The sequence below is a fragment of the Brachypodium distachyon genome, chromosome 2, assembly GCF_000005505.3.
Source record: "Brachypodium distachyon strain Bd21 chromosome 2, Brachypodium_distachyon_v3.0, whole genome shotgun sequence".
NCBI lineage: Eukaryota > Viridiplantae > Streptophyta > Magnoliopsida > Poales > Poaceae > Brachypodium > Brachypodium distachyon.
Window position 1 is genome coordinate 54754199 of NC_016132.3, and position 14271 is coordinate 54768469.

The 14271-nt window shown below is 42.4% G+C and overlaps 3 protein-coding genes across 6 annotated transcripts; 1 reads left to right on the forward strand and 2 right to left on the reverse strand.

Moving 5' to 3' along the window:
- The first annotated feature begins 48 nt into the window (after window positions 1–48).
- LOC100841513 (RNA-binding protein 24-B) lies at window positions 49–6377 on the forward strand. 2 transcript variants are annotated; one of them, XM_003564709.4, is made up of 6 exons: window positions 49–455; window positions 628–760; window positions 1599–1734; window positions 2163–2199; window positions 4298–4571; window positions 5014–6377. In XM_003564709.4, the coding sequence occupies exons 1-6, from the start codon at window positions 273–275 to the stop codon at window positions 5130–5132; spliced, it is 882 nt and encodes a 293-aa protein (XP_003564757.1). In that variant the 5' UTR covers window positions 49–272; the 3' UTR covers window positions 5133–6377. The 2 variants fall into 2 exon arrangements, with proteins under 2 accessions (XP_003564757.1, XP_003564756.1); XM_003564708.4 differs by having other exon boundaries at window positions 50–455; window positions 4994–6377.
- A 1048-nt stretch (window positions 6378–7425) lies between these two features.
- On the reverse strand, window positions 7426–9484 carry LOC100842020 (DNA repair RAD52-like protein 1, mitochondrial). Its single transcript, XM_003564710.4, has 4 exons — window positions 9116–9484; window positions 8297–8334; window positions 8083–8177; window positions 7426–7812 (listed from the first exon to the last, which is right to left on the reverse strand). Exons 1-4 carry the CDS (start codon window positions 9400–9402, stop codon window positions 7669–7671), a joined length of 564 nt encoding a protein of 187 aa, XP_003564758.1. The 5' UTR covers window positions 9403–9484; the 3' UTR covers window positions 7426–7668.
- Window positions 9485–9728: 244 nt separating this feature from the next.
- LOC100846600 (EKC/KEOPS complex subunit bud32) lies at window positions 9729–14202 on the reverse strand. 3 transcript variants are annotated; one of them, XM_010234336.3, is made up of 8 exons: window positions 12373–13922; window positions 11936–11993; window positions 11801–11887; window positions 11607–11720; window positions 11020–11298; window positions 10827–10940; window positions 10165–10237; window positions 9729–10060 (listed from the first exon to the last, which is right to left on the reverse strand). In XM_010234336.3, exons 1-8 carry the CDS (start codon window positions 13788–13790, stop codon window positions 10023–10025), a joined length of 2181 nt encoding a protein of 726 aa, XP_010232638.1. In that variant the 5' UTR covers window positions 13791–13922; the 3' UTR covers window positions 9729–10022. The 3 variants fall into 3 exon arrangements, with proteins under 3 accessions (XP_010232638.1, XP_010232637.1, XP_010232636.1); XM_010234335.3 differs by lacking the exons at window positions 11936–11993; window positions 12373–13922 and adding an exon at window positions 13943–14202 and having other exon boundaries at window positions 11801–11895; XM_010234334.3 differs by lacking the exon at window positions 11936–11993 and having other exon boundaries at window positions 11801–11895; window positions 12280–12458.
- Between the last annotated feature and the right edge of the window lie 69 nt (window positions 14203–14271).

The window sequence follows — 14271 nt, forward strand, 5'->3', positions numbered from 1 at the left end:
TATTATACGAGTATGGCTTGGACCAAAAGGACAAGGATGGTGCATCGTAGCAAACAAACGCTGGTATATATTGCTCCTCTGTACCCTTCCTTCCCCTCTCTCCGACTCTCTCTCCCTTTCCTCTAACCTTTAGCTTTTCCACCTTCTCTCCCTCCTCTACCCTTACTCTAACAAGAGCTAGTGCTAGCAAAATTCAGATCCTTAGTTGCTGGTTTCGTTGTTTCTCTTTGGAGTTTGGGTTTGTAGTTGCTTGAGGTGAAGAAGTTTGCACCATGAGTCCACCGAGTGTGATGGGGCAGTTTGGAGACACAACCTACACCAAGGTGTTCGTAGGCGGGCTGGCGTGGGAGACCCAGAAGGAGACCATGAGGAAGTATTTCGAGCAGTTCGGGGAGATCCTGGAAGCCGTCGTCATCACTGACAAGAACACCGGGAGATCCAAGGGCTACGGATTTGTATGATCCCTACAAACTTCTTGATTTACCTTTCTCTGTGTACCCAATTACAGTTTAATTGGTTTGCAAAAAGTTTCTAGCGCATGTGTTATTTCCATACTTTTCTTCTTCTTTCCCTGTATTCATTGTTTTCTGCAATATCAATGGATGCACTGTAAATTTGGTATTGTAGGTTACCTTCCGGGACCCGGATGCGGCGATGAGGTCTTGCGTTGATCCCGCGCCGGTGATCGACGGGAGGAGGGCTAACTGTAACCTGGCTTCCCTTGGTGTTCAGAGATCTAGGCCTCCAACCCCACAGCACGGTTAGACATTTGCCATTAATTATGTCACCAGCTACATTAGAGAAGAAACAGTTAGCTAGCTAGCTTACTTGAAACCATTTTGATGATAGCTTATCTTGAGTTGAAGACAGCCCATCAGTAGCTAAAGGCTCTTGAAAAAGAAAAGCAACCATCATTGTAGATGCACTATCTCTTGCATTTTTCCTGTGAGCTCTCTATATAGTTCCATGATCACAAACTTAGCTGTTATGATTTTATGCGCAAAAAGCCCTTGCAATCAGCATAAAGGAGCTTAAAAGAGAAGGACATGGCCTAACTTTGCTCCTTAAGGTGCATAAGGATCTTGTGTTGGCATGCATTTAGAAGATAATGTGTAAGCTTAAAATGCCTAACTTTAGCTTAGTGCTACATGACTTCCCTAAGTTCATTAATATCACTGAAATTTCCTTACAGCTGGAAAAATAAATAGCCTTAAAAGGGTCCTCTAGGCATACTTGCTGGAAAAAGTAGATAAGGAAGGAACAACATCAGAAGTACAAAGTTGTTAGTTATCCTCGAAACGAGTGCTTGTTTTGGATAATGTGTGATACTAATTAAGAATCATAAGCTTAAATCCAACCGATGAAGCCTTAATCTTAAACTAGTAAGGATCAGATTCGAGAATCTTTTACTTCTATTATGTCGTCTTGCAATTCAGAGACTGGGGCAATGGCATGACTGTGTGCGCCTGTGTGAATAAATTCATCAGAGGTGCATCGTAACAAGTGCATACCTGCTTTACAGAAGAAGTGTGTCTTTTGGTGATAATATTAAGCAATGCTGGTAATTTACTTTTATTTTCCTGATGATGCTAATACAGGAGGCGCAAGGAGCTTTAGGGTGAAGTCTTTTAGCCAGCAGGCAGGGATCCAAGGTGGGCTGGGTGCAGCTTTTCCTTCTCAGGCCACCTTCCCTCATTATGCCATCCCACAGGGCCTCCCTTACCATGTCTATGGGTAAGTTCTCTATTCTCTCTCCCTCCTCTCTGCCATTCCCTCTCTCATCTCATGTCATGTGGTGAGGTCTCTACGACACTTAAAAGTGTCCAAGGACCAGCTATGACGGGGGGCTTATCACATGCATGACATGTGCATTATGACATGCCATCTTGGTCAATGGCGACCGGCATGCAAGCTTTTTACTCCAGCTAGCATACAACACATCTCTCTCTCCCACACAGAGTCACAGACTCTCGCTCATAAAGTGGCAGTGCGTGCTCTAGTGGCACGGCACATGATCGCCCAGTCTTTACACTCTTCCTCCTCCCACTCCCTCTCCCTCAAGATAATTAAGCTAGCTGGTTGATCAAGTAGATAATTTATGGCATACAGATTATTAATTTGTAAGATCAAAGCTTAATATGTCTCCTCCTTCGCTACTGCAGGTACTCTCCATATTCTCCAGACTACGGTTATCCCACAGTAGGTTCACCCTTTCCCTTTGCAGTCAATGAGTTAAATTAACTCAATTAACAGTTACGTAATAATACTGTTATTTATGCTCAATTCACTGAGATCGATTTCTATAGACAAGAGGAAAAAACATTAAGAACATGACTGTTGAAGTTTGCACACTGTCATGCCAATATTCTTTTTTTAAGTGTATCCTAGTCCTAGTATGTTTGCATTACGATTTATGCATTTGTCATAAGAGCCTACAAAATGCATTGAAAATAGAACTGCATAAATGTTAGCTGGCTAAAAGTGGGCATTGCGTAAAGTAAAATATGCTTCAGGAACATAAAGTGCTCTTACGTACAATAACCAAAGAAAACAAGAAATGCTGACCATATTAACCTCTCAAGCTTACAATACAAAGCCAACCTGGACAATTGGTGTTCATACTATTGTGCGATAAATAAACTCTTTCATCCTTTATGCTGTGAACCCATCCTGCATAAACAAATAAACATTGCAAGACTATTAGCTCAGATGCAAATGCTATGCTGCCAATCCTTGTTTCCTTTAATGGAAAATTTAACAGGAAATTCACCAGTAATGGCTTGATGATGAACAAGACGTTATTATATTTTTAGTAAATAGATCTAACTACGTAAGATAGCAAAAATAATCTCATCTCACAACCATGTTTCCACTTTCCTACTGGAAAACCTGAGTCCTTGTGATTTCAATGTTACTGAGCCATTTTAACTACCACATGCTACCAAATAAATGATGCATGGCCTACTCAATTTGTTCTGTTGTGATATAGATTTCCCTTTTTGCCTTTTGGGACTTCCGTACTTAGAAAAGGAAAGGTATATGCTAGTACATCCAGCACAGTGCCACTGAAGTAGTTTTTAGTTTACGCATCCCTGCGAAACTCATTTACCTTGCATAAGCTAGCTGCTTCTTAAAAGATTCACCGTCTGCTAGCTGTTTGCAAGTTATTTGACCATAATATGTCTTGATAACCTCTAAGGTATCCATCCGAAACCATCCCATTTCTTTAACTTTAAGTATAGCTTCTACTCGTGGATAAATGGTTATTTTCTATTTTCTCCCCCACAACACAGTTCCGTGGGCGGTGGGATCAAAGGCTCCCCAGTCAATTATGTGTAACCTATGAATAAGTGCAGTGCTGAAAGTATTATAATGCCTTCTGGTCCTAGCAACTTCTATCTTACCTTGTACAGACGCACATGGTATGGGCCCTAGTCTGTCCAGACTAAACCTGCTAAAAACTTACATCTTTCCATCAGCAGCCCCTATTGTAACCCAATAAACAGTTTACTGCGGCATATGCATGTGTGTCCCATTAATCCCCAAGTCTATCCAAAGCTGACTTCTGTTTGGCTCCACAAGGACCCAAATTACATGCTGTGACTCTGAATCCTGTAAATCTTGGACCCAACAGTAGGCTAGAGTACATGTTTGCACTTAGTGCTGCAACTCAGCTATGCCCCAGTTCGATCCACTGGACCACTGCACATGACATATACAGGCAGGCAGCAAGCAGCGCCTCTGTAGTATGTTCTACAGGCCATTGATTTTCTTGTCTGGAGTCGAATAGAAAATAGATCTTGGGATTTCAATGCTGTTAGTGGTTTGAGCTACAAAACAGATTAGAGGTTCATCACTATAGTTATAGAACTAGAGTAAGGTTAGCCAACAACGATTATGGTAGCATGCTCAAGATTAGCCATTTCTCATTATAAGATACTATATTATGTAGGTTTATGTCTTACCGATTCTCCACAACACTATTTGGTCTTACCTTGACACTGAAAATGTTTTAAATTTTAAATTAGATCGTAAATTCATCTTCTGATCAACAGCTGATATACTACTGTTATGTATAAATGCCTTGACTATATCAGAAACAATAACACAAAACAATATTATCTGATTAAAAAAATATTGCCGATTCTCACAAAACTGTACTATTGTCACCCCCAAATAGACGCGAACTGCATATAAACATGACTTTAGTGTAAGGTAAAGTGGTACAGTAACAGAGTTCCCTGACGAAGATCATGAATCAGAACTTATATATGTTTCTCTGTTTTCTGTTAACTAGAACTACTATAACATCTATGGAGGAACCCAGTACCCATTTTATGGAGGAGCGGGAGCTGGCATGGTGACTGGAACCAGTCCCTTTTATCCATATTTCCAGTTTGGGCAGTCAGGAAGCACTACGACCAACTATGGAAATGGACAGGGCTACAACATGCAATACCCACAGATGTTCCAATTCTCCACTGTAGCTTCTACACCTGCTGCTGTAACAGGCTTTGCACCGCAATATGGAGGACCATTGTCACTTGCAGCGAGTCCTCAAGCCCAAGCAGGTACTACTAGCATCTTGTATGCATATACCTGATATTTTCTAGATCAAGTGTAGCTTTCTTATTCAAAGCCTAATGTATTTTTACGAATCTAGCCAAACAGAGCACTAAGTATAACCTTTCAGAGTTTATGACATATTTGCTCTCTTCATAAAGAAATGCAAACCATAAGTTATTCCTAAATTATATTCAATAAAAAATAGTCCCATCTGGTTTAGCGCATTCCTAGGAACAAATTGGCCGCCGGTATGGATTCGTTGGTCTGTCATCTTGATCAGGAGTACAGTATAAGCATCTAAAGTTCTAAACTATTGTACAAAGGACGACTACTATTATTTCCCATTTGCTAAGATAACCTATCATATTCTTAGAGATTAGTTGAATTTTGTCTCTCTTGCTCAGTTGTGGTACTAATATCTTGACAGTGTGTATTCCCATTAAACAGGCATGACTATGGCTCTCACGGCTCCAACCTTACCAAGTCCAACTCCGGCTGCTCATCCTTACCGGCTCATCACCTCGCACTTTGCTGTGTCTGCTGCTCCAGAGCAATCCTTGGCCTAACCATGGTCTCCTTTCTCATCGTCATCGTCTCACTTTTATTTTCTACGTGTTGAGTCCATGCATCCATCTCTAACACCAAAGGGCACTATTGTTGATTCCACGTTCATCGGTCAAAGTGCCTCCCTCTCCATATCCCACATGGTTATGTGGCGAATGGAGATCAGCTTAAGCCCCAGGATGGGCTCAAAGCTTGATGCCCCAAGGATGGGGTTGTACTAACAATCGAGCACAAACCAGACACTTTACCCACAGTCCCAAGGACTTCATCCAAGAGAGTTAATTTCAGCCATACAAGAGAAAGGATGTGGGCAAACGAAACCCTAACAATCAAGCATGACCCCAAGGAGGGTTCATGTTGATACAAGCCAAATTGGACAAAACTGACATCTAGGTAACTAATTGAGCTAGAGCATGCCACTCTGAAATTTCAACAGTGGAATTTATACTGTATTTAGCTTAGGAAAAGTGCTTCTGGATGAAGCAGGGACCATTTAGCATGAATTTAACACTTGACCAGTCTATAACTTGAATTCTATGCATATCCCCCCACCCCACCAGCAGCAGCTTTCACAACATCCTGTGTAACCAACCACTCACCTTTCCTATGCACTGAGTAGATGCACCAACTAACAGTTCTTTTTATCCTTCAGTTGGTAGCTTGCATCTAGGTGGTTAAGGCTCTAAGGAGAGCCTGTGCCCCTCATCAGAGACAGGTTCAGGAGTGCTAATGTTTGTTTTTGGCACTTAGCACTACCTTCTGTCATTTTTAACACAGTGATGGGACTCCAAAGAAGGCTTTGGATACACCAAGCACTGAGTGCAACTCAGTAACCCCAATGGACCCACAGATATATTTTTATTGTCTTGGGTCACCCACTCATCTAGTTCATCTTCTCCAGTGTCACTACCATGGTTAGGTCCAAGACTCCCTCCCTCGCACCCCGCCCCCCTCCCTCCCCTCCAGCACCACTACTTTCTGCCTTTCTCTGTGGACAGAGACGGGCCTTAATGCTTTTTAATGTACTATTATCAAACATGGCAGTTGTAATAATAAAGTGGCACTATGCTACTTGTAGGACAAAAACTGTACTATTTTATCATGCGGATGTAGCCAAGTATTCTGTCAATTTATAGCCAGTACTTTCTATATCGATATTGTAGGTCACCCTATAATGTAATGTAAAATCGCCAGCTGTGTTGCACATTTCTTATTCATTATCTTTAACTATTTCGTCTTGGCACTTATTAACTGAATGTAGTGATGCGAAATTAAGTCCAAAAAACATTCTTCCTCAATATATGATGCAATTGATGCATACAGTAAGGTTGAGAGTTTTGAAGCAAAACTGGACCACATCCAGTATTGGTACATGGATAAATTCATCTTGTTGGGTAATGAATTGGTTTGCTTTGAAGAAAATAACTTGAGGTGCCTTCTACTTTCCAGAGATCCTACCAAAGGATTCCACACGATGTGTAGGGATTTTAAAGTAAGCAATGCCAAAGAGGCAATATGCTCAGGCTACAGTGATAAAAAAGAGAATGCATATTGACTGCTACAAATATGCAAAAGTTTTTACATGCCCAGATCCGCTATTTGATACAATGGTGAAACAACTGTTTATATTACTATGACACTACCTCCCTAATTAATTCTGCAGTTCGGTTTGAAGCCCACAAAAACAAGTGCCTCAAAATCTACAATTGTCCTTCAATAACCTATACGGTGATAGTTTAGACTATTTCAGCAGTTCTACAGGACAACAAGAACAAACAGTTTATAATATCGACATTCCAATGGTAGCTTAGACTATCCACTTGCCGGACATCATGGCCCAGTATGGCTTCATGAATAATCATATTATGACAGAATTTTTATATTTTTTTGGGAAGAGTAATTGACTCACCAGTGGTTAGTTTAATATAAAGTCAAATACACATAAGTTGTAAACCACTTTTGACCTAAAGGCAAATACTACCTCTGTTCCAAAATATAAAACATTTTGGTAGGCTGAAATAGCCTACAAAAACGTCTTAAATTTTGGAACAGAGGTAGTACATGGTATCAGTACCCCACAGGACAATTTGGTCACAGGTAAAAGATAGTTTGCAATTGTGATTTCTAGTCTAGAAAATAACTTGCCTGATTATCTTGCAAAAACATTAGTAAAGGAGCAATGAATAACATGCAGAATGTTTCCCCTCAGCAAGCAACCTGCTGGCAAGAAAATGAATTATACAGATAAAGAACATTACAAATCAGAAAACACAGAAATCAAACTTCCACCAAAACTGCGGGAGCAAGAAACATAGAAAATGGAAGAACATGCTGGTTCACAATAAGCATACAGTTCAGAACATCAACTGTCTTAGTGGCTTACATATAGTTACCTACAAGGCAATCTAAAATACTTAGTTTTATATGCTGGCACATTCATATCATGTCCGGCACCAAAGGGTAGCCTACTGAAGGACAAGCATCTGCGAACCAAAAGACATGCAGAAGTTCACACCACAAACAATCAACAGTAAGCATCTATGACATATCTTCGTGATAGAGGTGAAGTCCAAGACCAAGACGGGCACAAGCTCGACGAAAAGCCATTCCTTCAGCCTTCTGAACAGGATCTCCAAAGCCTGTATCTTGAACAGAAGCAGTTCCAGTAGCCTCTCTGTAGATCTGAAAGAAGCATATCCAAAATAATTTTGCATTAGTTTACCACAAGAATTTCCCATCAACTATAAACACTTGAACTATCAGTGTATGTAATGCAACAACAATGAGATGACAGATGAGTCTCTGTCAACAATGGAAACCCTGAGTGGTAGCTAGGATCATCACATTGGCAATTCCACAGAGAATCTTACGACCCATTTACATATTTCCAGCATAAACAGATCCAGTAAATGTAACAAAATATAACAGCATTTCCCAAGATAAAATGGGTACCTCTGCATCGGTTCCATGGAGAGTTACACGATACACAACAGATACAGATTTCCCATCAGATGAGTAGATAATGTTGCGAACCTCCCCGGACCATTCTGCAAAGGGTTGCCAAATGGTACAGGTAAATAAGGAATGCAGTTTCTCAACATTTTGGCCTGCCTTCAAATTAAGACATTCTCACAAGCAAATCAGTTTACTGTGACCAGAATTTTACCTGGAGCATGCACATTAAGAATTTTGTTAACAATGTGCCTGCAAAAGGAACCAGAAATTAGATCGCAATGATAGGACAGAAAAGAAGACGAAAATAACTTGCATGTTCATGCTATAGCAATTGAAGCAATTTTGAAGAATAAACAAAAAATATGAAGAGTTAACTTATAAGTTCCAACAAGCAGGGTTCGAAGGTTCTCAGGAGCGCGAACAACACCAAAATATGCAATGCTTGGTTCATTTTCTGATGAAAAATTCTCACCAGTTATTTTAATATGACCAGTCTGTAAACTGAAATGCATTTGATGTTCATGAGAAGTTTGTTGAATTTGTGCTGCAAGAAAACATACTCAAGTGATGACAACAGCCACTGCCCATTGTAACCCATTTATCGCAGTACTTTGATGGAAATATGACAGCTTTCCTCCTGCGTCTAGTTTTGTTTTACCTATTAATAGCATCAGCAACAATGAAAACAGAACTGCGGGTGTAAACAAAATTCCGTGTGGCTCTTATCTGCAATTACATTTCTAGCAACGATAGAACTTCAGCTCACGGTAATTAAAAAAATTTCATGTTCTTGCTAGGTGGAATGCTTCATTTGACTAGCTCCATGAATTGACCCATCAATAGACAGAAATATAAAGTGCGGATAAAGGGCATGGCTCCAACATAACATACTGCTTATACATAAATCTGCATATACAGCCAAATCATTCTAGAAGCATGCAGAAAATTCCGTACATTAACCAGGCCTACACTGCACTATGCACTCAAATCGGTGAACGATCACCAATGAATACTGATCGAAGGGACTCACCATGGGATGTATTTGAGAGCGAAGCCATTGTCCTCGAGGCGGGTCTTCACGAGGGAGTCGGGAACCCTCTTCCCGAGCTCCCTGAGGACATCGGCGAGCGGCTTACTGATGCCCTCGGTTGGGGCGGCCTCCACGCCGCCAGAGAAGTCGTCCTCCTCCTCCTCCGACAGGGGCTCTGGCTCCGGCGCCTGCCGCGACGCTCGGGCCTTGGCGGCGAAGGGACGAGCTAGGAGTGGGCCTGTTGCGCGGCGGCCGATGATGAGGCGGGCTAGGGCACCGGGCGCCATGGTCGGGACAGGAGGGGAAGCGGCGAGAACAAGGGGTTTGCTTGGGTTTTGGAAACGGGGGATCAAAATATATTGGAACTTGGAAGGTCGAGGAATGTTTTTTTTTTCATGGCCACCAAGTTTTGTCTACTTTCATGATCCATCGTAGTGCCACATCAATAGTGGAATTTTGGACCTCAATTCGTTCTCAGAATGAAATTTCTCGGCTCTGCTCCAATTCATTTCTCCATATAGTGGTATATATCACAGACGGGACAGAGTTTTGATTTTGAACTTCAAATTTCTGAGAACACGCCCTTTCTTCAACATCTCGTACGAGCACTGACTTTTCACCAACTTTCAAATTCGCATGTTACACCGCCGTAAAGGAAACGAATATGTTCTCTTTGATGCACAACGAATCACCCCCCAATTCTTAATCAGAAGAGGAGTTGAGACAGATTGGAGAATTCCTAACGGAAGTACAAACAAAAACTGTTACAGCCGATTCACTTGACGTCCATTTAAATTTAAATTTTACAAGAGCCAATTCCAGACAAACGCTACAAGTAAACTAACACAATTGCAGCGTGGTTCATCTGAGATAACCTTCATTGGATTCAACAGCTCCAGGTCAAGTTTTATCCAATCATTGCTCGTTTTCTGCCCCGCTGCCGAACTGCAATATCCATATGAAGAACAGAAACAAGCCATGGGGTTAGTTAACACAAGATAGCAAATGGACGTCATGCTCTGCAAAAGGACCAGAATCATGTATGGTACCTTGAGCTAGCTTGTTCGTAGTGGAGCACCATTGCTTTGAAGCCTTTCGGTAAGCTGAGAGAATCTTCTCCATCTAGTGCATTGAACAATGAATGGTTTCCACAAAATCAGAAAAAATAACTTAAACCGCGAGTACTGTCACTATCATGCATGAAAAATCCAATGGCATCGGGCCAGGCAGGTGGGAATAAGAGATTCACTCTAACTGCTAACAGACTCTGATTTGTCAAAACATATGTTCTCTTGAAAACCCATTATTCTAAGGCAAAAGTGAAAATCAGCGGGGAAGTCACACAAGACATGAGTACTTTTCCACGGGATAAATGATGTAGTTCTACTAACAGTGTACTTAAACATGATTTCACAAGTCTTCCACCAATCACAGAATAGTAATTATGAGTTTACGACAGATGAATCCAGTCTTATGGCAATGAAATATTCCTTTTCTACACATATGTCGCTTCAGACATTCTATGTTCTACAAGAGGCAACTTTGAAAACAACAACAACATTCTATCAAAATATGCTGGTAGAAACTATTAAAACATAGCATAGTGAAAACTTATTTATGGTGATTTATAAAGTTTGTCGCTACACCTTGTTCACAAACACAAAGACACTCATTTATAGTTGGGGGTTACTTATTCATGCAATTCTCTTACCACGTCACCACATGAAGAATGCATGGAAATCAAAGCTCTCTCAAGAACATATAGGTCCACTGCTTTGTCCTCGGGAATAGTTGATGTAAAGCTCAGACCAAAATCAATCAGAACCTGCCAAATGCAAATATAAATCAGTAAATCGGTCTTTCTAAGCCAACAAAGGAAACGATGAGAAGGATAATCCACGCACCAGTTGATTGGTGCCATTCTTGATCATCATATTTGAAGTCGTCAAATCGCCATGAACAAGACCACCATCATGCAGTTTGCCAATTGCATTCCCTATCTGTGTGGCAATATCATTGAGGCGCTCCTCATTAATCCCATTCGACCCAAATCCAAGAAGTACATCTTTCACGCACAAACCATCCACATACTCAAAGGTTAATGTATGTAGAAGAGGATCCACAGCATACAGAACTGGTGTAGGAACACCTAGCCGTCTTGCTTTTGTCATGCATCGAGCTTCCTACACATATATGGGACACAAAGCTTAGCTGAATTTCAGTATCAGTTGTCATGTCTAGTGTGCAATAGTTTTGGTTAGATGTTACAATTTAAACAGTTTAATGATCATTCAATGATTCTACCCTAGGAAGCATCTGAGACTCCAATTCTTGAGAAACAAAATAAGAAAGAAGTTTCCTACTAATCCAGTAACTCTATCCATTTTTATAGTACTTTCCTTCAATTCCTCTTAACATAAAAGAAACTGCAAAAAACTCTACTAAAAGAGCATATCTCAACAGAAAAGCATGCTGGTTAAAGGAGACTGACAGCATTTAAGCGCTTAAGAGTCAATTTTGAGTCCAACAATGGGTGCCGGTACTTCTTTGAAAAGCGTTCTTTGGTTACACATTTTCGTCCCACAAATGTTGAAACAAATACCCTCTGCAAAGAAGCAATCAAACTATTAGAAAACAAGGTAAGAGAAGAAACTGCAACTAGATACGTCTAGAATCTTGACTCACTCCTTCAGCTCCCTGCTTCAGTAGCACACCAAAATCTTGTTGCTCCTGAGATGATTCCATAAAGTTCAATGTGCAATTAAAACAGAACTGTAACGCTGACATAATAAAGAAAGGGGGAAAAGTCAGTGACAAAACAATAATCATAACATCATGCTTCATAATAGAGAATTTTGACATAAGGAGAGAACAGCTGCTATACCAGACTGCCATTCATTTGCAAACTATAAAAATGGGAGAGTAGCAATAAAATACTGTAACCAGAATAACAGCTTTGCTGAATTAAAGCGAGTTCATATGCCTTTTAAAAACAGTGGTCATGGAGTGGTTTCCAGGTAAAAATAATGAAATTGCAATTAAGTTGCAGGAATTTTTTTACAATTGAATACTATGTAACAACTAAAACAAGGGTTGTCATCAGATAGCACCAAAACAAGAGTTATAAGCAAATTTGCTCAGATAAGCGAGCAGTCCCATAGTACCTAGACTCCCTACTTTGTCCTGAGACAGCAATAGCGATATCCTCATTCTTTATTGCTCAAACAGCAGCACCCTTCTTATTTCGGACCAAGCACTTATAGTTCTGAGAAGTCCGCCTCTGTGCAGGACAAACGGGTTTGAATACCTCCGTCTTCGAGGGATCTAACAGATCCTCTGAACATCCTAACAGAAGGCCACTCATAGTAGCATCATCCCATAACTCCTTTCCAAGCTTGAATCTACCGTTCCTACAAAGCTTTTCTATAAGCAGATCATAGGTACGAGTGTCCACTAACTCACAGCTCTTCATAATTTTGAACATGTCAATAGCATGATCAACTTCCTCAGTTCCACAAAGGATGCCTATGAGACCATGGAAAAACTTTACCGTTGGAATAACCCCGCTTTCAAGCATACCATATACAAGCCTTTTCCCTCTAACAATTCTCCCTGTTAAATAGAGGACCTTAACCACAAGATAGTAGCTAACCCAGTCGGGTGAGCATTTTTCTTTTCCTTCCTTCATCAAATAGAGGATTCTGTATGCTTCTTTCACTCTTCTTGCTCGTCCCAAACAGGAAAGTAAGATGTTGAAGCTGGATGCAGCAGGGGTGACACCATAGGACCTCATCTCTGTTAAGATATCCATAGCTTCAGGAACAAGTGCAGAAGCATTAAACTTGAGGTTTCTATGACAGACACAGTTTAGAAAATCGTTGAACGACGGCAACCCCACTGGGCAGCCTGAGGACTTGATGTCATCAAGGACTCTCCGAGCTTCCTTAGCATTTCCATGGACGCACCACCCGTGAAGAAGGGTACGCTGAACAATGCTAACCATGGGCTCAGCTGAGAGCTCGCTCTTGTGGTGCCACACAACACCCTGCGCCTCACGAGCATAGCCCTTCATGCATAATGCCTGGACCATGGCAAGGCTGCTCAACCATATGCCTTCCCCTCCAGCACCAACACCTTGCTGAGGCAGCAATTTCTGCCTCTCCAATCCTCTAAACAGCCGAACAGCCTCGTCCTCCTTCCCTGCCTTGACAAGAGCCTCGACCACAGCAGTGAACGTCTCCGGTGCCATCCTCCGTCCATCCTTCTCGCTGTCTCCAACAGCGATTCTCATCGCGGTGAGGTCGCCCGTCCGGGCAAGCACCGCAATCGCCCTGTCATGCTCCTCATCCCCCAATCCCTGAAGGTCCTTCGACCGGCACCACGCTAAGAACCGCAGCAGCCTCCTGCCCGAATCACTACTCTCGCTACAGGAGTCGACTACCCGCCTGATCAGGGCCGGCGAGACTGCTAACTTAAGGCGGTCCAGCCTGCTTCCCACCTCATCCAGGCTCCCCGCGCCGAAGCACACCACGTCGAGCAGCGCCGTCTCGGACTCCCCGTCCTGCCGTGCGCCGGAGCACAGGGCGCGACGAATTTGACGGCCGCCCGGCCTCGAGCTTAGCGCGAGGCCGCTCTGACTCAGCGCCGTTACTGGTCTCCTCAGCACCGTCGCCATCACGGGCGGAGGACACAATAGGGCATTTTTTTGCCTCAGTTACGAATTGGGGAAGATTAAGGAGATAAACGGGGAGCTAAAGGGCGGAATCCGTTCGTGGGGTGATGGGAGGAGAAACGGTCGGGAGCAAGAGAATCGAAGGGGAGACCAACCTGCTGTGGAGGCGCCCGCGCGAGGAGGAAGACGAGCTAATGGGGGCTGGGGCAGTGGGGCGCTAGGTAGCGGGATGCGGAGGGACGAGTGGCGGCGCTCGTGCGAGAGGTTGAGGAGGAAGACGCGCGGCGAGGGAACTGGGGCAACAGGCAGCGAGACGGGGCAGAGTGCCGGGCCAACGGCCCGCGCTGCTGCACGGCCCGGCCCACTGAGGCGAAAGGCAATAGTTACAACCGCCAAAACAAGCGGACCAAAGCAAATTCAAAATGTTTTCTAAAAAAAAAAGCAAAAGCAAAATTCCTCTAAAAGAAGCAAAGCGGAAACAGAA